The 22304-nt window shown below is 52.8% G+C and overlaps 1 protein-coding gene and 1 long non-coding RNA gene across 2 annotated transcripts in view; both read right to left on the bottom strand.

Annotated features, from left to right (window-relative positions):
- Positions 1–814: 814 nt before the first annotated feature.
- SND1 (staphylococcal nuclease and tudor domain containing 1) overlaps positions 815–22304 on the bottom strand; it is a 420606-nt gene continuing 399116 nt past the window's right edge. Inside the window, exons 17-24 of the mRNA XM_072784460.1 lie at positions 16448–16636; positions 10272–10413; positions 7024–7147; positions 6069–6138; positions 4892–5005; positions 3173–3376; positions 1522–1566; positions 815–1419 (exon numbers count right to left, since the gene is read on the bottom strand). Coding sequence (XP_072640561.1) covers positions 1354–1419; positions 1522–1566; positions 3173–3376; positions 4892–5005; positions 6069–6138; positions 7024–7147; positions 10272–10413; positions 16448–16636 — 954 coding nt within the window. The 3' untranslated portion in view covers positions 815–1353. The remainder of the gene's footprint in view (positions 1420–1521; positions 1567–3172; positions 3377–4891; positions 5006–6068; positions 6139–7023; positions 7148–10271; positions 10414–16447; positions 16637–22304) is intronic.
- Positions 20344–22304, bottom strand: part of LOC140609204 (uncharacterized) — a 79138-nt gene continuing 77177 nt past the window's right edge. Inside the window, exon 3 of the long non-coding RNA XR_012011137.1 lies at positions 20344–20376. This is a non-coding gene — a long non-coding RNA (uncharacterized lncRNA). The remainder of the gene's footprint in view (positions 20377–22304) is intronic.

Raw genomic sequence — 22304 nt, 5'->3', positions numbered from 1 at the left:
TCCCTAGCATTCTCGGACTCACACAACAGGTTCTTCACTGCACATGACAGTGGCTGCTCTTGAGCCTCCCTCTTCCATCAGGGGAGGGGGGAAGGGGGGAGGAGTGGCCTGGGGTTTCTGAGCTCTGTGGCCAGCTCTACCTCGATCCCCTGGAGGTTACTCTGTTAAGTCAAACAGAGCAGGAACTAACCTGGAATGTCAGGGTCTCCTTGGCGAGCAGCCGAGACCCCTCTTGGACTTGCCCTTGTCCTCTAGCAGCTCCATTTTCCAAAGAACACACACTGGAAGGAGATGGGCAGGCACTGGGGCCCCCAATCCTTAACACACACTGTGCCAGCTTATCTGGTGCTAGCCTTTACTCCAGCCACAGCAGGAGAGGGAAGAGAGTTCCTTCTGACCCCCTGCCGGGGCTCCAGCAGAACTTGGCAAAGGACAGTATCAGCGACTCTCCATAGGGGCCTGGTGAGACCGAGCCCAGCCTTTTGTGTGTGGCCACTCCTGGGCACTGCTTGCCAAGCTGCTCTAAATCTTCCAGGTCCTTGAGGGCAGCCACGTGCAGTGGGGAGTCTGGACTGACGAGTTAAAAGAGAAGCTCTCCAGCCTTCTGCAGGATGGCCAGGTGCCATCATGCCTCCCAGGTTCTGGGAGTTGCCCATGACTTTGAAGAACTGCTCTGCTTCCCCTGACTGGCCGTTTCTAGGGTTGAGGCCAGGCATGCAGATGACTATGCTGAGGGTCAATCAAGTGCCCAAGTCTTCTCCTGCTGGGGCTGTCAAGACCCCAGGCTCTGGACTCCACCATGACCAATAAGAGCTGCAGACAGCAGGTACTATTTTATTGGGCCTTGAAAGCTTTAAATACAGAAGTGGGGAGGGCTGGCAGGGGGCAGATGTAGACACGCTGGCATTTGAGAATGGACGTATCAGAAGAATCACATAATCAATCAACAGGTGGACAGAGAGCTGGGGAGAAAGGCAATCTGGGATAGAAGTGGGGTGCCAGCTGGCCTTGGGTGTCAGGATCATGCCCTATGTTAGGACAAAGTCTTTCATGTTCCTGATTTGAGGACAACTTTAAAAACAAAACTGCCAAATAAAAACACAAAATCAGCTGGGACAGACTGTGGACAGCAGTGCCTGTCATCTCAGAAGACAATGGCCTGCCCTCTGAAAGCCTTGGGCTCCCCCATCCCACCTCCAGCCCAGATGGTGCCCCACAAGACATTTCCATACACTGAAGCAAAGCTGGACCCAATCTACACCCCTGATCTGGGGTCTGGAGCTGAAAACACCCTCCCTGCAGAGGAGGAGGTACTGGTGTGAGCGGGGCTGGGGGCCAGACCCGCTTCCTTCCTTAGCGGCTGTAGCCAAACTCATCAGCATCGTCGGCCCGGAAGTCTCCATAGCGCCACAGGTTCAGCTGTGAAAAGGCAGAAAATGACTGTGAGGTGGGACCCGTTGGAACCCTAGAATTAAGCCCCCTTTCTCAGCTTCCCATGGAGCCCTTGAGGCAAAAACTCACCCTGGCGCTCTTGGCTGACTCTTGGGCATTCAGATACTCTGTGATCTGGAGGGACAAGGGAAGAAAGGGAGGTCACAAAGAGGGTATTTGCCACTGAACAGCCAGAATGACCCTAGGGGCTGCCTGGGTCTGGTCTGCGTTATTCCCCCACTCAGCGGGTCGCCAGCTCCCTCAGAACAGAATCCAAAGAGCATGGTCACATGGGCCTTCTTGCTGTTCCCTGATTCTTTGGACTGGCTCTTCCATCTGCCCGAAACACTCTTCCCCTCATGTCCACCTGGCTACTAATCTTGCTTCTTTGAGAACTGATAAAGCATCACCATCTCAGTGATGCCTCAAATGATCCCATTTTGAATTCTAATCATCCCTCCCCCACACTGATTCCTTTTATTTCTATTTTCTCTTTTTCCGTTGCATTTATCTTTTTTTTTTTTTTTTTTATCTCCTATCAGTTAATTTCACTGACTCAGTATATACGTTTTTTGTCAACTCATGTTTGAATGTAGGCTCCATAGTGGCAGAAATGTCTCTTACTCACGGAGGTTCGTAGGCCCTCAATAAAACCTTGTTGAAAGAAAATCAGTGAATGAATGAACACTTGTAGGGTGTTTATTCTCAGATACTGGGCAAAGGAATGTTCTAGACACCAGAGACGTTATGGGTAGCTTCCTAGGGGAGACAGTGAGAGCTCAAACATTTACAGGGAAATTTAGGTCAACTCCAAGGGCAATCTCAAGACACTGGGGGTCTCTAGTGAGAAGACTAGGGGTGTCATGCTTCTCCTGTCCAGAGGAGACACAGTAGCAATTCACACTGTGGTCTTGTTCCAAATGAATCACCATCCTGCACAACCAGTGCCATAGACCCAGAGGCCGCAAGAAAGAGAGGCCTGGGAAAAGGCACACTGGAGAGAGAAGGCTGCTTTCAGCACTGCCGCTCTCATCCCTCCTCTCAGAGAGACTGTGGGGAGGAGCTGGGTTCCGCAGGAGGGCACAGGCTTCCCCCCAGCCCGTCCTGAGGGGGAGATGCCCATCCCAACTCCCAATGCTTAGTAAGAAAGGCAGTGCAGGTGGGTCCCAGGTGTCAGCCACAGGCCCTTCATGGTCCAGCCTGTGAAGCAGCGAGGCCCCAGGTGCCTTCCCCATCTCCGCACCGGAAGACTCAGGCCCAGCTCCATACTCTGGGCGGGTGGGGGGGGGGAGGGGGTGGCTTTTCAGAGAGGCAGGAGGGTGGCAGGGGCAGTCCCTTAGGCCCATCCCAGTTGAATCTGGCTCCAAGTGGCACTGCAAGTGAGCAGCTGGCTCCAGACTTGGGAGTTTATGTTAGAGAGAAGGAATGATAAAGGGAGGTGGAGGCCCTCTCCAGGCCACCCCTGGCAAGGCTTTTCCAGCCTGCCACCTGGGGGCACATGCTAAGGGACCCTCCCGCTCTAGCTTATAGCTGCATTCTCAGCCAAGCCTGCAGCCAATTAATTTGAGATGTAATTAGCTTTTTTTTTTTTTAAACCCCAACAAACCCAAATCCATTATCTTTCTCTAGCAGGAACAGCAGGATGGAGAGTTCCCTGCTTTGTCACTGGCTCTTGATGCGGCCCCAGCCCCCCTGTGATGGCAGGTGGGGAGCACTGGCAGCCTGGTTCCACATCACGTACCACTTTCTGGAATTGTTTCTCCTTGCGCACCTCCACCATGACCAGGCCCTCCTTTACCAAGCCGAGCCCCACGTCCCCCTTGGAATCAGCAAACTGTAGGGTGACATGGGGGCAGCCAGCGCTCAGGTGTTCCACATTGAGCAGGCACTGAGTGTTCTGGATATCCCGTACCACACTGTCCACAGCGTCTGTTCGAGCATCCTCCTGGAGCAGACACACATGCAGCTTAGTGGGAGGCAGAAGGGTGAGCTTTAAAGACAGCCACGTGGGCCCCAGGTCCTGTTCACGGACCTCCAAGTAAGTGTCCAGCAGGTGCAAGCATCTCATTCCCCACTTCCTAACAAGGAAGGAAAGAGCCTCCAGACAGGAAGCATCCCCTCTCCCTGGCCTGTCCTTTCCCTCCCCACCTAGCCTATCTGCATATATCCCAATCTTGTCACCACCCCTATACCCTGCCCACCTGCCTTCTGTCTCTGAGAAAAAGTGGCTTTTGTCCATCCAAAACTGACCCTCCACTTGCTGTCTTGGCCCCCCATCATCTCCCACCCCCACCAGACTGTGCTCTAGTGCCCTGACCCCTCATAGTCCTGCTTTTGTGCATGCACTGACCTCTCAGGCTCTCTCCATCATGCCCCTGACCTATGCTGTCACCACTTTCTACCGCTGTTTCTCTTCTGCCCTTCAGCAAATTTCATGAAAAGGCATAAAATGTTCTATGGCACCAATTCCTACCCTACCATTTGCTCCTTAGCACCCTCCATCTGGCAGCAGCTCCAAGCAGGCTGTTCAGACCCTGCTCTGAGCACCAGGGACCTCTGTTAGGGCTGAAGCCAAGGGTACTCGCCAAGCCTTATGCCTGACCTCCCCAGGGAGCTGGACACTGCAGATCGGCTCCTCACTTCTGGAAACTGGGTGGCTCTGCCACCCTGAGCCCACATTTTCCTCTCTGGATGCACATTGTCTCAGGTTCTTCGTTGGATTTGGGAAGGCCAGCATTTGCCAAGACTCTCTCTTCCACAACCTGTCTTCCACATACTGTCCTATATGTGCCCATGGTTTTGGCTCCCAACTCTGTGGTTCTAGGTCTCCTCGCTTTCCAAACTGAACACTATCAAGCTGCCTGGAGTTCCCACAGCCCCTAATTTGCTCCTTTTTGTCCTAGTATCTCGGCCAACAACATCATAGCCACATGTAAGAAACCCAGTCATCTTCTGTTCCGCATTTCCTGCTTCCCCTCCCCAAACAGTGCCCCTGTGGCACATTGGTGTGATCAGGCTGTCACTGTGTCTAGCCTGGACTTCCACTACTATCCCATCCAGTCTCTGACAATGGCCCCTGGAGGAACTTGCAGAACCAGATTTGACCGTGTCACACCTATGCCGAAAATCCTGCCCCTACCCATCAGGCCCTGATTTATCTTTCCATTTTCATCTCTTGCCACTGCCCACAAGGTCCCAGACTCCCAACCGTGTGGATTAGTCTTTGCCCAAAGTGCTCTGGCCCACTGGGCCCATCCATCTACAGAATCAGCTCAGATGCTCTAATGCCACCTCCTCTGTGGCACCTTCCCTCAACTTCCTTGGTCACTCCCATCTCTTAAGTCCTGTCACTAAAAGGCTAATGGTCACTGTTTCTATCTCCTAGTAGCCTGTGAGGGCCGCCATCAGTGGCTGAATGTCACGGGACAGCCTTCTTAGGAAGGAAGGAAGGAAGACTTACGTCTTGGGGCACCTGGATGAAGGCGAAAGCATACTCTGTGGCCTGAGCAGGCAGCACACGAGTGCTGAAGGCAGGTGGGAGGGTCCCCAGGCGGGTGGACGGCAGGATCTCTCTCTGCAGAGGACATGTCAGGCAAGAGCATTACATACTTGATGCCCACCCACCCCTGCCCTTACTCTCTCACAAGATGACTCCTGTGACTGGGTCTCTGGAATTGTAACTCAGGCCCCGGCCACGACTTGCTCCCACTTAGCCGCATGTGCAAGCAGGCAGCCATGGCTTACACCTTCTCACCCTGGGCCTGGTGTTGGCACACCTGGTGTCTACTAAAATAATCAACTTGATCACTGATCTCTAGCCACGATTTCCACCTTTTCCCAATGCTTTCCCTCTGTGATTCCTTGAATACTTTTCCACAGGCCAGGGGGTGCTCTGCTGGAAAAACACACTGAGGGTCCCGACAGTCCTGCAACATGGCAGGACCTCTTTTGTGTATCCCCTGGTGCTAAGTTGGGAGCATGGACCAACTCTGGGCTTCTGCTAATTGACCCTCAAGCCTAGCCTTTGAGGAAAGTGGACAAACATCAGGAGTAGCATGGTTCTGAACTCCAAATTTCTCTCCTTGCTGCTTGCTGCCGTGCCCACAGGGAATCTTCCAGAATTGTTAACAGACTCCCAGGCCCAGCCCTAAGGGCTTTTCTCAAGGGTGCTCGTCACTCTGCTCCCTTACGACTGTCCTTTCCCAGCAAGCCTAGGTTTGGGCACGTGCTGGGGATCAGCACACAAGCACCTAGTCAAGCATGAGGACCAGGAGCTGTGGGGCAGTGAGAACTTCCATGGGCTCTCTCTTCAAAGAAGTTGGGCAGAAGATGAGCCAACCTTGGGTGTGGCTGGGCACTCATCCTTAGTGCCCAGAAAGGAGACTCCTCAGAGCTCAGAGACCTCTGATGAGATACATCAGCTGTGCCTGGTCTCTCAGGGTTCAGTGGCCTGTAACACGAACCGCAGAGATGTTTACATGCTCACCGTGGAGTCAGGAAGGGATTCAGAGCTTGCAGGAACCTCTGAGAGCTCAGAGGGACTTGACGCAGGGGACTATTGTGCTGAATGACCCTGGCAGCCCCCCGGGGGCCCCCTCTTTGCCTACTCTTCCACTTTCCTGGTCCCCCACACTCACATTGCCATAGTCAATGTAGAAGACGTGCACTTTGGCAGGAGACTCGACTTTTTCCACTCGGGCGCGGTACCTGCAACGGCAGTACAGGCAGAGCTCAAGGGCCAGCCCTAGAGAGTCTGGCCTCCCTGGAGCCTTAGTGACAGCAGGGAAGTGGCACAACACTTCCCTGCTCTGGGCTCAGAGTGAACACCCCTGGGTGTCGCAGAGGGCAGTTCTCAGACTCCATGAAGGCCCAGGTGCGGGGCATGGTGGCCACCATCTAATGGAATCAGAGCCTCACTGGGAGCAGGGGGAGGGAGAAGGGAGCATGTGGAGCAGATTAATGTGTCCTTGGGGCATAAAGCAACAAGACTAATGACTAGATTGATGTCTGCTGTTTAAAGCCAGCACACTGAACAGCAGCTGTAATTAGCCGGCAGATCTGTCTGGGAGGCCGCGGCAGGGAACACATCCAAGTCACTTCGTCACCCAGGGAAGGCCATGGGCCCTACTCTTGGTAGATCAGACATAAGTGACCTTCTTGCAGCCTGTGAGTGCTCCTGCTCATGTTCCAGACAGCTGGGCTGGAGGGTCGGGCGGCTGGTCTGGACTCACTAAGAGTCAGCCTCCACCCTCCCTACCCCGTGTGACATCATTTTTTCCCGTGTGGGGTGAGGGCTGTGTCGGAGAGTCTCAGCCAGCCATGGCTCCCTCAATAGTTTCCCAGGAACAAGAAGAGACACTACTTCTATACATGAGGCTCACTGGGCTGCAGGAAAATCATAGGCCCCAGAAGGGTGGTGGGCAATGAGGAGGGTCATACTGGAGAGCTGGCCAAAGTCAATCACCACCTGCTGGAAACCAGGTTGCTAAGGCAAATGCCTGAAGTCTACCTGGTAGCTATGCAGGCCTGTGCCCTGAGGACAGACCTGCTATTGCTCCTGCTTAAGACTCTGCTCAGTTCCAAGTGGCTTACCATTCTCCATCTACAAACTTGGCAATGCAGAATTCTCCCCGGCGGGGGGCATAGGAACCTTCGACAGGAGGGTGGCTGGCGATGTCATTTCGCATGTTCTCCATCAGCTTCTCCAGCTGGGTGCCTGCAGGGGAAGAAGGAGTGAGACCTGGGTTGGGGAGCAGGCAGGGCATGGTGTTCTGCATTTGCCTGTGGCACTGGCCTGCCCCATTCCACAGGGAAGTCCTCTTTGGTCTCTGCTCAAGAGGTTTACACGGTCTTCAAAAGTGGGACAGGGACTTGCTGACACGTTGGGCTTCAGAGGCACACAACCACACAACATCAGCTCTCCAATCCACCAGCCAGGGCTTTGGAAGTCACTTGGGATGTTCTTGGGCTCCATTCAAGTAGGTGGACGAAACATGGGGATGTGGAGCCAGGCCAGCTGGCCTCATCCAGGGTGGGAGTGGGACAGCTTACACCCATTCAATGAGGGCTGCAGCCATTCTTTGCCAGTGTCTCCCCGGGACAAACATGAAGGATGGGCCCCACACAACCTTGGGCAAGGAAAGAGCCTCAGATTCTGAACCACAGAAGATGGGGAGCAGAACCCAGAGTATATTCAAACTTGGCTACTCTGGCTTTGCTTACCATGTCAGGTACATGCAAAAGCAAGCTTTGGTACTGCTGGCGTTCCAACCTCCCACTCCAACTTGTGCTCCCTTTGGTGGGTGGGGGAGAGTCTTCTTCCCTGCCTATCTTTCCCCAATCTTGAGTCCCTGTTGCTCATCAACTGGTAATCACATTTGGCAACACCCAGGGTCCTCTCAGGTTCCCTCCTCAAGCCCTAATGCTGTGTCCTCCGGCCCCACTCAGCTAAGCATCAGTCCCCAGTAACTTTACTTTCCCATCCCCCTTGGCCCTGCCTCTAGCTCTGCATCAGCCCTGTTGTGCCCCCTTTGCTCTCTGAGTTAAGGGTAGCTGGGTTCATGTAGTGTGGGTATGGGATTCTTCTTTCCACCTCCAGAGCCCATGGCCACACTGTAACAGGTGCCTAACACATGCTGGCTGTTGGTACACTTGTCAACAGTTGGCCTTATATGTTCCTTGTCTGGTTTATGTTTCTGCCACTATGCTGTGAGCTCCTTCAGGGCACAGACCATTGCTCACTTGGTTCTGTTTGCTCTTGCAAGGCTTAATAAATCCCTGACACATGCAGAATGCTTAAGAATTCAACTGTATTGAAGATGCACTCTGCATTCACAAAGACATGTCCACTCTTGGACCTCTGCATGGGCCACTGTCCCAGCATTCATAAGCCCCAGTTTCAGAACAGGGACTTTTAGGAAACAGCTGTCCTCCCCCCCCAACCCAGCAGTAAACTTTCTACAAGACAAATTCTTTCCATACTTGGTCTATTTTTATTTTTTTGCTCTAAGGCAACAGAAGCAGACTTTGCCTCCTGCAAACAAGTCCTTACACAGAGCCTGGCTGGTCATTTACAGCTAATGGCAAAGCTTTCATCATTTCATTAGATCCTTCCTGAAGGCAGGCTTTAATTAAGAGAAGAGACACAAGGCAAGAGGATGTCCCCTAGGAGAGGATGAAAGGTTTCAGAAGAGGGAGGCTGTAGTTGCTGAAGTTTATTTTCAAGGATTTTATGGAACCAAGGTCAGGTCTTCTCTTCAGGAGTCCACTACAGCCCTCCAGATAGCGTGCCAACAAGCGCCTCACCCCCTTCCCCAGTGTTTCAAGAATACATGGTTTCCCCCTTGGTTCCTTTTCTCCTACCTTGGCCACTACTCGCTGCAGTGTTCTGGCTCCCTAGAGCTGACCGAGATAGCCAGGTGGGGCACAGAGCATGCCCAGGAAACCTCTGAGATTATTGGCTGAAGCCTTGAACCTGTAAGCTCTGTCCCCTGGAGAGGCCAGGAAGAGCCTGCTAGGGAGCTGTTGAACCTTGGCCAGCTCTTCAAGCTCCCTTTTTCCTGAGCTTCCTGAGGCCCATTCTTCCTGGCTCCTGTGCTCAGAAACAGCTCTTCTTCCTGCCTGGACCACCAGTCAAAGACTCCTTTCTTTGTCACACCACCCAGACCTGGCAATGCCCAGCAGGACTGCAGCTGACCTCAAGGGAACCTCATCCTGAAGGCTCATTAGCTCATCTCTACCCCTCTCTGGCTCTTTTCCCTCCCAGGCAGAACCAGCCCAGGGCTCAAGAAAGTTGGTTTTCCTTGGTGAACTGACATGGCCACAGAACAGCTGCCTGAGAAATGTCATTAGAGGGAAGTGGCTGATGATCCGGAGGGGCCAGGCAAGGGGAAGGGGGCACCGGGGGGCTGGGCAGGCCATACCCTGCCACCCACGGGGCTGCCTCGAGTGCCACTGACTTCCTCAGGCTCCTCTCCCTTGCAAGGATCTGGCTTCTTGGACCCCGAGGTGGCTATAAGAGCTTTTCCCTCTACTCTCAACTAAAATGGTTCCCTGCAGAGGGATTCAAGGAGAGGAAGGAGGGGAGGGTAGAGAGCAAAGGGAGTGGAGGTGGGAATTTGAGCCGGAGGGGTCACAGGGCCATGGCTGCAAGAGTGGCTTCTACTGCTCTGTCCTCCAGAAGCCTGAGGTATCTGCTGAGGTGTCCCCTGGTCACAGGGCACAGCATTTGAAGGCAGGAGGAGGATGGAGACAGAGGGTCCTTCAGAAAGACTGCCGGGGCCGGGGGGGGGGGGGGGGGGATGGGATGACTTCCCCTTGAGCGCAGCCTGTTTCCATGGCAACTGGCTACCACTCAGGGCTATGGTAACCTCTAGAGAAGGAGAAACCCCAGAGAAAAAAGCCCAGGCTCCTCTCCTCCTGCTGCCTTCCCAAGGAAGCTGAGGGGGAGGAGGGTTAAGTGATGCTGGTTTGTGCTTCCTGACCACATTGTGTCAATCTTTTCCTTGCTTCCTGATAGACTCTGAGAGCTACAAATCCCCATGCCTAGCCCAGCCAGGGGTGTCTGAGAAGAGCAAAACAATTCCCCAAGAATTTGAGTATCACCCAGACCAGATGGGTTACCTCACCAGCCCTCAGAGACCCTGCTTAGCCTCACCCACTCCAGGGCTCACTTGCGGTACATGAAATAACCTGAGGGCACAGAGCAGCATGTGGGGCCCAGGGGATGGCCAGTTGCCAAAGGCTATTTGGGAGAGGCCCCTGGAATGCACAGGCTGTGCCCTTCCCCAACCCTGCAGAGCCGAGGGGGTTCTGGAGGCGGGCCGGGCTGGCGTACTCACCGGTCTCCACATCCTGCACATAGAAGTGCAGGTCATCAGTGATCTCAGTCACGAACACTGGCTTGTAGCTGGCAGAGCGCTCTTTCTCCTCTAGCACGGGCACCACCTCCTCCACGGGCTGCTCCTCATAATGGGCCCAGACCTGCATGTGCAGTCAGCAAAGGGGGTTAGGGGGTTAGGAAGTAAAGCCAGAAAGGACACAGGAAAGGGGCTGTGGGCAAGTGGGGCCACCCCTGGGATGAGACTGTAGAGTCACCACAGGGCACTCACATCACACTGAGCTGAGCCCCTAGAATTCTCCTACCTCTGACTGGGTAAGGAGAGCACTCTGAAGTTCTTCTGATCAATCATTTCTCAAATGCTGGCAGGTATCAGAAGCAAGTGGGGAGCTTATTAAAAATGCTGGTACCTGGGTCCCAACACAGTCTACCAAGTTAGGATGTGTTATAACTGCACTCAGAGAAAGTAAAACAAACCAAAGCAGGCACCCAGGCAATCCTCACACATACCAGAGCATGAGAACCTTGGTGTTGCAGTGGTTCTGGATCCCCACCACCCTCCTCCACAGCACTCCGGAGGGGTCACTCTGAACTCCCAAGGCCCTCACACTGTCCAGGGCCGTGGTGCTCCTGACGCTCTCCAAGTGACAGCCCTACGCCGTGGAGGGGAGGGTCTGTCACTGTTTGAGAATGCCTCCTCTCGGCACCTTCTCTGTCTTCACTGCAAGCAGGTTGTTCTGACTGCAGCTCAGAAGCTGGGCCACTCCCCTCCACCCAGGCCCTTCCCCTCCTCCCCTGGCCCTGCACTGTCAAGGCCACAGCTGCTCAGAAGCTGATTCCGTGTGACAGCGCGTCAAGTCCGATCCTGCGGCCAGGAGATTATCCCAGTAGTGAAGCCTGTCAGAGTAGGAGTGGGCGGGGGTGTCCAGCTGAGTAGTGAGAAGGGGGTGAGGGGCTGGACCACACACAGGGTCCCCACAGATACACAAGAACAGGGGGTGACAAAAGTATTAGTCAAAACATACACACTTCCTAGGTGCCAGGCGCTATTCAAAACATGCTCCAAGCAGAAATTCATTGAATCCTCATGACAACCCTTCGGATAGGTATTAATGTTGCCCTGTCTTACAGACAAGAACTGGAAGCACCCAGGCTTGCTAGAAGCAGCAGAACCATGATCTGAACCCAGGCATCTGGGTGTCAGAGATCTCTGAGGGGGCATTATCGACAGTGACCAGGCATCTAGAAATGGAGGGCAGCACTGAGCAGTAGGAAAAGTTGTAGGTGGGAGATGGGGTGTCTTGTCCTTGAATTTGCTGTTGGACTTTGGTCAAGCCATGTGCCTCCTGCATCTTCTTTTTTTCCCTTGCAAGAGGAGCAAGTCTGACCACATGATCACTCAGGTGATCCTGAGATCCCCAGACGGCTGGTGGAAGCAGCCCAAGGGCAGGAATGTCAGAATTACTGAACTTCCCTGGGTCACACCTGCAGAAGCCCTGCTCCCGCCTTCAGCGTGGTGTGAGTATGCTTCCACTAGAAGGGGAGGCCAGGGCCCTGCAAACTGGGGGACTGAGCATGGGGGAGGCTGCTAGGGAGTGGCTGAGGGGGATGGGAGAGATGTCACCTGGGTGCAAACCTCTGACAGTCACACACAGCAGTGACATCACCTTCTGACTTTTGGGGAGGGGCTTTAACCCAACCCTCCCTGACCCCTCTCACCTACTCCCAATATTGGTCCCACACAGCTACTTCCCTCCTCACTAGCATCCAGACATCTCTGTTTTGCACATGCCCAGGCCTGGGTGCCGTAGGAGAGGAGACAGACAGACAGTAAGGCTTTAGTTTAGTAACATCAGAGCCTCCAGGCCGAAAGGGGTCTCTAGCTTTCAGACTTCCCTGTGAAAGGGCCTCTTCAATCAGAGGCCATGGCACGGATAGCTGAAGCATCCTGGGGGATAGCCACAATGATTTCTGGTTCCAAGGCCGACATCCTATTGAGGGACTTTCTCCCCAGACCCGAGAGTGGAAGGTCCCCAGGGAAGTGACTATTCAGTCACCGCACCCCCACCCCCCAGCCACGCTGGGATGCATCCGTGCAGCTCGAGGGCCAATGGGACTCTCACAAGCCTGCCAGCACTGCCTTAAATGAGCTGAAGCCAAGTGCTGCCCCCTCCTCCCCACCCTCCTCTGCTCCCTTCTCCAGCCAGCACCTATCTTCCAACCTGTCTGCAACCCATCCCCAACCAGGTTAGTGGGTCCTTTTTGGCCTACCTCGTTGTTCTTACTACCTATCTCCCCACAGCACATTAGAAAGTCAGGGCCCCATCCCAGCCCCACACTGCATCCCTCCGCTGTAGGGAAGGAGGCTCCTCAGCAGCGTTGATGAATTGGGAACAGACTGACAGGGTGAGAGCAGAAACTGCTAATGACTCCTCAAGCTAAAGCGCCCAGGGCGACAGCATCAGGTTTCCTCCTGGGGGAGGGGGGAAGGAGCTCCTCTTCTGGCAGGCTCAGGTGGGCAGTAAGCTTGAGGTCAAGGAGGATGCAAACAAAAGCTCCAGGGAGCTTGCAGGCCTCCAGCTCCCACCAGGGAGGGTAGCAGTAGGGCCAGTCCCGTGACAAGTTCCACAGCTCACTGGGGAATGGGAGGGGCACAGCAGGGTGTACCCTGCTGCTTCCCAAGGTGAGAAGTATAAGGTGGCCTAAGGGTAGGACATTGAAAGCTGCTCCTATCTCTAAGGGAGGGCTGGCTTGGCCCCTCAGTAGAGCCCTGCAGGTTTCCCTCGGAGGATGGAGGGGACCATCTATTCCCTGGGACCTAGCCAATGGCATTTGGCAAACTGGTAAATGCAGCCTGGCTAAGTGGCTTCTAGGTGGGAACCAGCTAGCCAGCTGAGGCCCTGACCCACTCTCAAAACAAGGGCACATTTTGCCCATATTGGCTTATGTTGCCCTTCTGCAGAACTGGGGCAGAGAGAGGACAGACATACTGGCAGACAACTGCCACTTCCCCACAGCCATGCTGAGCCCTCTCTCAGATCAGATCCCTGACAAAGAGCTTGTTTTGGGGAATTCGCAGGGAGATGCTCCTCATCCTGGATCCACGGGGTGATGACAAGGAAAACCCAAAGACCCTTTCCAGAGAGAACAGTAATTGTGCCTGAACACACTGAACACAGACTCCGTGCCTTACGACTCTCCCCCAGGTTCTGGGCAGATGGAAGAGCTGGGGAAGGACCTGCATGGCCAAGATGCCAAGCAGAGGATGGGACTCTGGAGCTGGAAATGCCCTTGGCCTTTGGTGGAGGCCAGCCTGAGCTGGGCGTCAGCAGCAAGGCCCAGGGATGCTCGGAGATCCACCCAAGGCAGGGATCTGCTCTGCTCTGGGCCCACTCCCATGTGGCATTAGTGTGGAAAGGTCTTTCCCAGCTCCTCTAATTTATAGTAGGGTCTGTTATTAGGCTGGGGGCCAGGATGGCACTGTGTCCTGGGGCGGGGTTCCTCTGTAAGCCCTCCATGACCCTGGCTACAGACCCAGGCGGGGGAATGGCTAGGGAAGCAACTCCTTCCTTCCTCCCTTATCTGTTCCACTGCCACTCTGTCATGCCAATTCCTGTTCTGCTCAGGTCCCCTCTACATTGTGGGGCCAGGTTAGGAGCACAGGCTGTCTCTCCTCCTATCCTCACCCATCCCTGGCCCTCCCTCTTTCCCACACTTCCTCCCCAGGGAGCCCCCAGATCCTTGCCTGGCAGAAGATGGGTGATGTGGACTGAGGCTCCACTGGCTAGAGGCTTTCCTATTTAATATCACTGCTCAGGAGGCTCCAAGGGTGGGGCTGGCAAAGGACCAGGGTGGTGGAGGCCTTCAAGCTCGCAGTGGGGAAGACAAGTTCAATAAAAGGCAATCAATGGCCAATCCAGCCCTGTCCAGGGCCCTGCTGGGGCAGAAGGGAGGCTGGGGAGGGTGGTCCTGGTGCCTGCCATCTATGGCTCTGTCTTTGGTCCTCAGACCAACCCAGTATTCCTGCAGGAGGAGGGGATAACTCAGCATTAGCCTCCTATAGAGGAAAGCATCTCCTGACCAGCATCTTCATGAGGAGCGGGGTCTGCAGGGTACAGGAAAGAACTGGGCCCAGTAGGGAGGCAGCTAAATTCTCATAGCTGGGAAACCAGCATTGCCAGGTTCCCGCAGATAGACCCACCATGATCTCATAACCCCACACGTGCCTGTCTCTGGACAGTGAAGGCAGCCCTCCTGGGGTCACAAGCAAGGCAAGGTTGGAAATCCTGGAGACACTTCAGACATGCCGTTTGCTGTCCTCCAGCTGGCTACCAAATTCTCTGAGTCCAGCCAACTCTGAGGGGTGGTGCTATGCTCTACACATGCTGCTCCTGGGAACCAACCCCACCAGAAGAGGCAAGCCACACCAGATTCTGCCAGGATCCTCGAAGAGGATGGGATGTGCAGGAGAGGGACCCAGGAGGCAGGCAGGCCCTCACACTGAGAGGAGCACACTGCATTTTAACTGGCCTGGAATAAAAACACGTAGCCTGTGTAAGTAACTACTGAGGATTCCTCCTCACCATCATTGTGCGGCACCAATGAAATGATGTCCTGGGCTCTTTCAGACAAACCCACCATGTAGTAAATAGTGATGCCAGGGTAACACCCAGCAAGGCAGCCATCCCTCCATCTCAGGTCAGATTCCCCCCTCTGTCTTCTCCTGGGTCACTCTGGGGTCTCTAATCTCAGAGAGCAGAGCCTGAGGACAAAGATGCTTTCAGAATCTGAGCCTTAGGAGCCAGTGCTTTCCACACAGACCCCCAGCTAATTCTTCAGTGAAGGCTCAGCCCTTTGCACACATGGCCCCAGTACCACATCTCCTCCTACCCCTGTAGCAGGCAGAAGACATGGGGGTGGCAGCCTTAAGTTCAGCTGTCACCAACAGGAAACCCAAGAAGCAGTTCTTTTGTGCTAGAAGCTAAGACTGCCCGCTCCCTGTTACTCTAGGAAGATGAGGTTTAATGTGAGCAGAATTGGGACAAGAAAGGGTTAGAAGCCTCCTCAGAGGCTTCATGGTGGCCTATTCCTCCAAGGCATGGACAATCCCTTTCAATCTGTCCCAATCTTTTTGGGTCATCTCTCCCTAGAGTTCTTTCACCCCTACTGGGGGTTGGTCATGGATAGGGAATGGGAAGAAAAGGAATAGAGAGATCCAGGCAGGTGTCCCTCAGCTGGGTCCCTGAGGGAAGATAGCCAGGAAGAGGCAGAGTGAGGTGGTGTCTGTTCTGGGTTGGAAGATAATGGGGAGCCCTGAGGCCCTGAAGCCCCCTACTCCTCTTGGCAGGTGTCTGGGCCTTGGCTCTGGGAGGCGAGTTGCAAGCCAGATGGCTGCCCCATGGGGAAGGAAACGTTTATTCCTGGAACAAATTTATGGCTCAGCACGGCTGTCCCATGAAATCCTCCTGAAGCTCAGAGAAGCCCTGACAAATTGGTGGCCGGCTGATTTACTCCCATTATCAGGGCTGGGCTGTAAGTCAGTGGTGACAGGCTGAGTTGGAGGGTGCCAAGCCCAGCTCCCACCACCAAACCACTGGGTTCTTTAATCGTCCATTTGTTTCCAAAAGCTGCTTTCCAACCCACCCCCCTTGTCTTTTCAATGCAGTGTCTGCAGAGACTGATGGGCTCTAAATCTGTTTTCTTAACAGCTTTATGCATCTCCTGGGGCAGCTTCCACAATGGGGCTCCCTGCAGGGCCATGTAAAGGAAATTCAGAAGGGGGCTGCAGGTGTCCAGGTAGCTCTGAGGGCAGGGGGAAGGGCTGGGCTGGAGAAGGGACAGCCCCCTGGGTTCCTGCTCCCCAGGGGCTCCCCCAGTCATTCCTCTCATGGTTTTGAGATCACCTTCCAGACACCTTTCTGCTCCACCAGGTCCACCAGAGTAGGCCTATAGCTGAGGATGCCTAAGCTGGCAGGCTCTCTCTTGCTCATGTGTGGTTCCTAAGGTAGGGTCTCAGACCAACACCGACCAGGGTCCCTCAACTGTGGGATAACAAAACCACTCTGCCTGCTGTGCGGAGGCAGTAATGTTTTGGGGGAGGAGAGGGAAGGAGAGAAGAAGTCTGAGCTCTGGGGTGGCACCAGCCTCCTCCCCAGGAGGCCCACTTGCCCATGATACCTTCTCTTTCTTCTGCTTGGCGGCCTCCTCAGCAGACAGCAGGGATTTGTAGTAGGAGCTGCGCTCGGCAGTGAAGTGGACCTTGGAGAGTGCGTGCTCCACCAGCAAGACGGACAGGTTGGCGCTGTCAATGTGCAGCCAGCCGATGAAGTTGCCGGCCTTGTCCATGCTCTCTACCTCCACCTCTACCTGGGGAACAGAGGAAGGGGGTGTCAGCCTATAGGAGGCAGCCTCTGGGCCACCAGGGGGGACCTCACACCACAGGACAGGGGCTCATCTGGCCCAAAGAGCCAGAGCTTCTTGGAGCTCTGGCACTGCTGACCCCTCTTAGAACCCTTTGCTTCAGTTCCGTAAGTGTGATTCTTGCTTTTCTGCCTCACACCCAGAATCATCCTTTACAGAAACGTCACTGACCAAGCAACTTCAAAACTTCCCTCATCTCAGCTCTTTTGAAGTAAGGGAGTCTGTGGTCATCGCTGTGCGCACGCGTGCGAGTGTAGCTTGGGGAGGAGTGAGATAAAGCAGTAGACACAACTCAGGGAACATCACTCTCTTCTTTAGCACCCACCCGGCCCAGCAATTCTAGAAAGACAGGCAGGCCCCAGGAGCAGGGCAATCCCTGAGGGTGCAGAGCTGAAGGAATTAATGAGGAACAAAGGTAATGAAAGTGGCTGGATGAAAGCCAGGTGAGGAGAGGAGGGTAAGGGGGCAGGTGAGCAGAAGGATGTGAGCAGGAAGTGCACACAGGGCAGCTAGGGGGTGACCCCAGCAGGAAGCTGCCCAACAGGAAGCACCAAGAAGGGTGTAGTCACTACTCCAAGTCCAGTCCTGGGGGCTGTGCACTGTGGCTGAACTTCAGAACCCTCAGGGACCCCTGCGGTGCTCTAGAGCTCCTGAACCTCTTCCATGGAGGGCCTCCTCAAGACCCAGAACCACAGACACAGTACGGACTTTGCTCCTCCAAGAAGGTGGCCTCGATGCCACAGCCTTTGCAGTGGCTGATTGGCTCCCACCTCATGAAGGCAATGGCCCAGGGTAAATTTCTTCTTTGATTCTCTCCCAACCTCCTCCTTTCTCTGCTAAAGGGGCTTGTAAAAGCCTTTGCTGCCAAATATGAAAACTTGTATTAATTTAAACAGCTTCAAGCTCGATTAAGCAATAAAATGAATGTCTAAATACGTGGGAATTCTCTGAAGCCTGGGCTGGAGCCTGGGCTGGAGCCTGCGGCAGCAGCGTAGGCCAAAGGGTTAGAGAGGTGAGTATAGGGGAATGGGGAGCAATGTGGGGGACAGGACAACTCTTAAGGAGATGAAGGGTGGCTTGGGCTTACGGAGAGAAGGCAATGGGGAGAAAAAGAGGGACAGGACCAGGCAGGCAGGACCTGGGCTTCTCCCTATCCTTGAGCACCCTTTTCCTACTTAATTAAGGCTAACAGTTTACCTTTCCAATGGAAATGCAAGTTCAACGATACCTGAGGTTGGGGTGTGGCCCAGAAGCAGATATGAAGAGTTTATAAGAGTTAGGAAAAAACATTCTATATAGATCCATTCTAAGTTGACTCTGTATGTGGGTAGACAGGTCCCCCATTCCTGGACATCTTATCTTTTACCATGTTAGTGGCCCAATACCTTTTCCTAAAACTGATGGTTGCCCTGATGGAGTACAAGGCCTCCTTCTAGTTTCAAGTAGCCTGTAGTGGGCCAGTGTGGTTGTAACAAGAAGCTTGATGGCTACCTACGTCATTTCTCTTGGCACTGGATTGCTAGGACAGAGGCAAGAACCTCAGAGGCAAACTGATGAAGTACCCAGGTAGGTACAATCATGCTCATCTTAGAGGGTGCCCAGATTGAGATCGCAACTCACCAGCAAACCCTGAAACCACACCTCACCCTGGAGGCCACAAACCAGATGCTGGCCTTGCAAGGGCTTGCACTAGCGGGAGACTCCAACAATGAGTAGCCATGCCTGGGGTCAACACTGCCAACTCTCTTGGCAGGTGAACACTGCCTTCACACTACCTAGCCTCTCCCTGCCTGCAATCGATACACTAACTTGGGCTTGACAAGTCCCTGGGCCCAGCCAGCTGCAGAGGAAAGAAATCTCTATCCTTGGGCACTGTCTTCCAGTTGAATCCATCTTGCCTTAGAGAGGGAAATAAAGTTGTAGCCTGGAGGTCTCCACTTCCCCTTTTATTATGGCTGCTGCAAACTCCTAATTTCCCAAAGGCACTCAAGGGAAGGTGGACTGGGCTCAGTGAAGGGATGAGGCTACTCCCGAGTCTCTTGGCTTGTGGCCTTTCTATCCAAGCCCTGTGCTGTGTCTATTCTTCTGGGCACACAGCATTCACTTTGAAGACCAAAGTCTTAACCCTCCTCTAAACCTCACCAAAGTTTCACAGGGAGCAAGCAAGGGTTAATAAGCATGATGCTCCCAGGCTGGTATATGTGTTCATTGTTCATCACATTTCTCTTAGATTAACTGCCAGGAATTTGTGGCTTGACTCTAGCATTTCATGGGCCAACGTCTGTATATGCTCTATTTCTCTGATCAACTTTAAGACTCAGGTTTTTTTTTTTACATTTTCTCTATCTCTTTTAGAAGATTTATTTATTTATGGGGGTGGGAGGGAGAGAGAATCCTCAAGCAGACTCCCCACTGAGCAGGAAGCCTGAGGCAGGGCTCTATCCCAGGACCCTGAGATCATGCATGACCAGAGCCAAAGTCAGAAGCTTAACCAACTGGGCCACCCAGGTGCCCTGGTATTTTCTCTTAATTAAAAAAAATACATATAAATACATACTCATATAGAGATATACAGATACGGTTGATTCTTGTTATTTGTAGTACTTATGTTCTATAAAGTTACCACGAACACTGAATTAGTGAATCCTGAGCCACTGCTCCCAGAGGAAACACAGGATTAGGTTCCTCCAAGACTCTGGTCACAACTTATCAATATGTAACCTGCTTCTGTGCATGTTTTTGTTTAAAGACATCTTATTTAATATTTACTGATGTTTCATTAACATTGAATTCACAGTCAATAGCACTGTAACTCATGCCTGAATAAAGCTTATCTAACACATGTATTTTCTTCTTAAGGCACATCACAGCCTTCTTGTACTTAGGAACACTAGACAGCACTTCAGTACTCTGCTCGGAGGCCATTTTAAACTGCAAAATTGCCAAGAAAAAGCACACACCAAAAAGAAACGGGGGGAGGAAACGTGGCACTAAGGAAAAGTACACTTGTTTATGGTGTGAGAGCTGAAACAAAAAGGCAGAGCACCACCTTTTGCAACCTTAATTGGGAAAGTACCCACCTGGAGTCTCCAATCTTTCATGACTCTGCACATCCACAAATGATCAAAAAGTACCATGAGTACTGATTTTGGGTTATAAATAAAACTTAGTAAGCGAATTTGCAAATATGGAATCGTATATAACGAGGATTGACTATATACTGATGCACAGAGAGCTATTTCTTTCAAGTTTTCCTCAAACTGAAGACAAGAGTTAGGGGAGGCTTGTTCTTGTCAAATACACAAGAAACTTTCTGTTTTTTTTCTGGCTATTGTAATCACGAATGAGACCCACTGTTCATCATGTGTTGTGTATACAACATTGTTGTATACAACATTGTTACTTGTCTCTTCAGCATCTTGTGGAGTGTTTTAGGGAGAGATTTGGACTCTACAACTTCCCTACAACGGCAGGTGACATCAGGGATTTCAAGCCTTGGGTGACTACCATGGGCTACCAGGATGGCTGATTTGTGGGTGGGCATTTGGTGTGTACACGTGTGAGCTGATATGGCCTTGAGGGCACCACAGGATATGTGTACACATGGACACAAGCGGCATCAGCAGGGAACAGATGGAGGCTCTTCTCTTCATTCCCCTCTTCAGTGTTCAAGTTGAAGCTGAGACCTAGGAAAACAGCACAGAGGGGAAGAGAAGGCTTCCTGAGAGAGATGAATGGGGCCATGGCATCCCACTGGGGAAGTGGCTGGGTGAGAATGAAGCAGCAAGCAGCCTAGATGCCCAAAGGTCAGACCTGCTCCTTGGGTGCTGCTGCCTCACTGCGCACCCCTGCTGGTCTGGCCAGCCACCAGCATCTCTTGCCCTCTGCTCTTGAGGCAGACAGAGCAGGTGGTGAGCCAAGCCTTGTGCTGTGTCTATTCTTCTGAGCACACAGAATTCACTCTGAAGACCAAAGTCTTAACCTTCCTGTAAACTTGACCAGAGGCCCTGTGAGCTGAGCTCGTTCAGTTTCAACACCACCTCCCTGTGAGGGCTTCTCTAACCCAACAAGTGAATCACCCTCTGAGCACCTATGGGCTCCCCCACCCTTTGGCACTGAGGCAGCAGTGTGTAGCACAGAGGTTTGGAGCTTAGACTGTGGAGCTAGAATGCCTCAGTTCAAGTCCACCTACTAACTGCATGAGCTTTGACAAGTCACTTATCTTCTGTGTCTTTGCTACAAAATTGGAATTGAAGTATTACCTATCTCAAAGGATTTGTTATGATTTTTTTAATAATATTTTTTTTATTTATTTATGACAGTCACAGAGAGAGAGAGAGAGAGAGAGGCAGAGACACAGGCAGAGGGAGAAGCAGGCTCCATGCACCGGGAGCCTGACGTGGGATTCGATCCCGGGTCTCCAGGATCGCGCCCTGGGCCAAAGGCAGGCGCCAAACCGCTGCGCCACCCAGGGATCCCAGGATTTGTTATGATTAAATGAGCTAATACAAATATACTAAGCACTGACACATAAATGCTTCATTATCATCATCATCAACTTTGTAATAGGGGCACTTATTTCACTTCCAAATGTCTTTATTCTCCAACTAGACTGTCAGACCCAAGGGGAACAAAACTAGTTCTCCACTCTGAATCTTCCTCAGAGCTGGGCAGAGACATAGCAAGGAAGAGCATGGATCTTGGAGTCAGACAGATTTGGGTTCAAATCCTATCTCCGGCTGTGAATTTTTGGAAAGTCACATGACCTCTTTTCTTTCCTAGCCAGTTTTCTTTCTCTGTAAAAAGAGAAGTGGGAAAACAAAAAACAAAAAACAAAAAACAAAAACAAAAAACAAAACAAAACAAAAAAACAGAGAAGTGGGGCTTGTGTATTAAATAAAGGCAGTAACATAAAATGGCTTCCTCTTCCCTTCATCAAATAGGAAGCAGCAACAGCTCTGCTTGGGCTGAGCTCCATCCCCTTAGCTCTCTCCCCACCTAAAAAAGCTTTGGGTTTCTTAAGCCCTGGTGGCCTCATGTGAAAGACAGAATGGAGGGAAGGCAAGTAGGAAGAGCTAATGTGTGACTGTCCTCAAACCCAGCCGAACAAGCAGATGAGAGGTCTTTCTCCACCCTAGGGCCAAGGGGGTGGGGGGGTGCAGTCCAGCCAGCCATGCCCAGCCAGAGAGCAGCTAGACACACTGGACTCAGCCTGCCTGTGGGCTGGGGTAGCAGGCCCTGCTGCCTCACAGTGGGACACGTCTTCCTGCTCCCAAGCACATTAATGTGCCACTAATGAAATTGTTCTGGCTTATTTACCAAATTAATACAAACGGCACAGGCTGTTAATTTGCATGTCTCCTAATTACTGAGGAAGAGCTCCCATGCCCAGGCAACTGGCACACCTCAGGGCCCACCCAACCGAGCTGTGGCCTCACCCTGTGGGTGGGTGAGGAAGGGGAGAAGGGAAAGAGGAAAGGGGAGAATCAGAGCAGCCCCCAGCTCACTCTCCATGGCTGGGAACAAACAAGGAAGAGAAGGTGTCGGTAGCCATGAATTTGTTTCACTGCCTGTAATCCTCCCCTTAGGGGCTGGAGTGCCTTGGCCTCCAGAA

The sequence above is a fragment of the Canis lupus genome, chromosome 18 (genome assembly GCF_048164855.1).
Source record: "Canis lupus baileyi chromosome 18, mCanLup2.hap1, whole genome shotgun sequence".
Taxonomy (NCBI): domain Eukaryota; kingdom Metazoa; phylum Chordata; class Mammalia; order Carnivora; family Canidae; genus Canis; species Canis lupus.
This window is presented reverse-complemented; position numbering and strand designations above follow the sequence as displayed.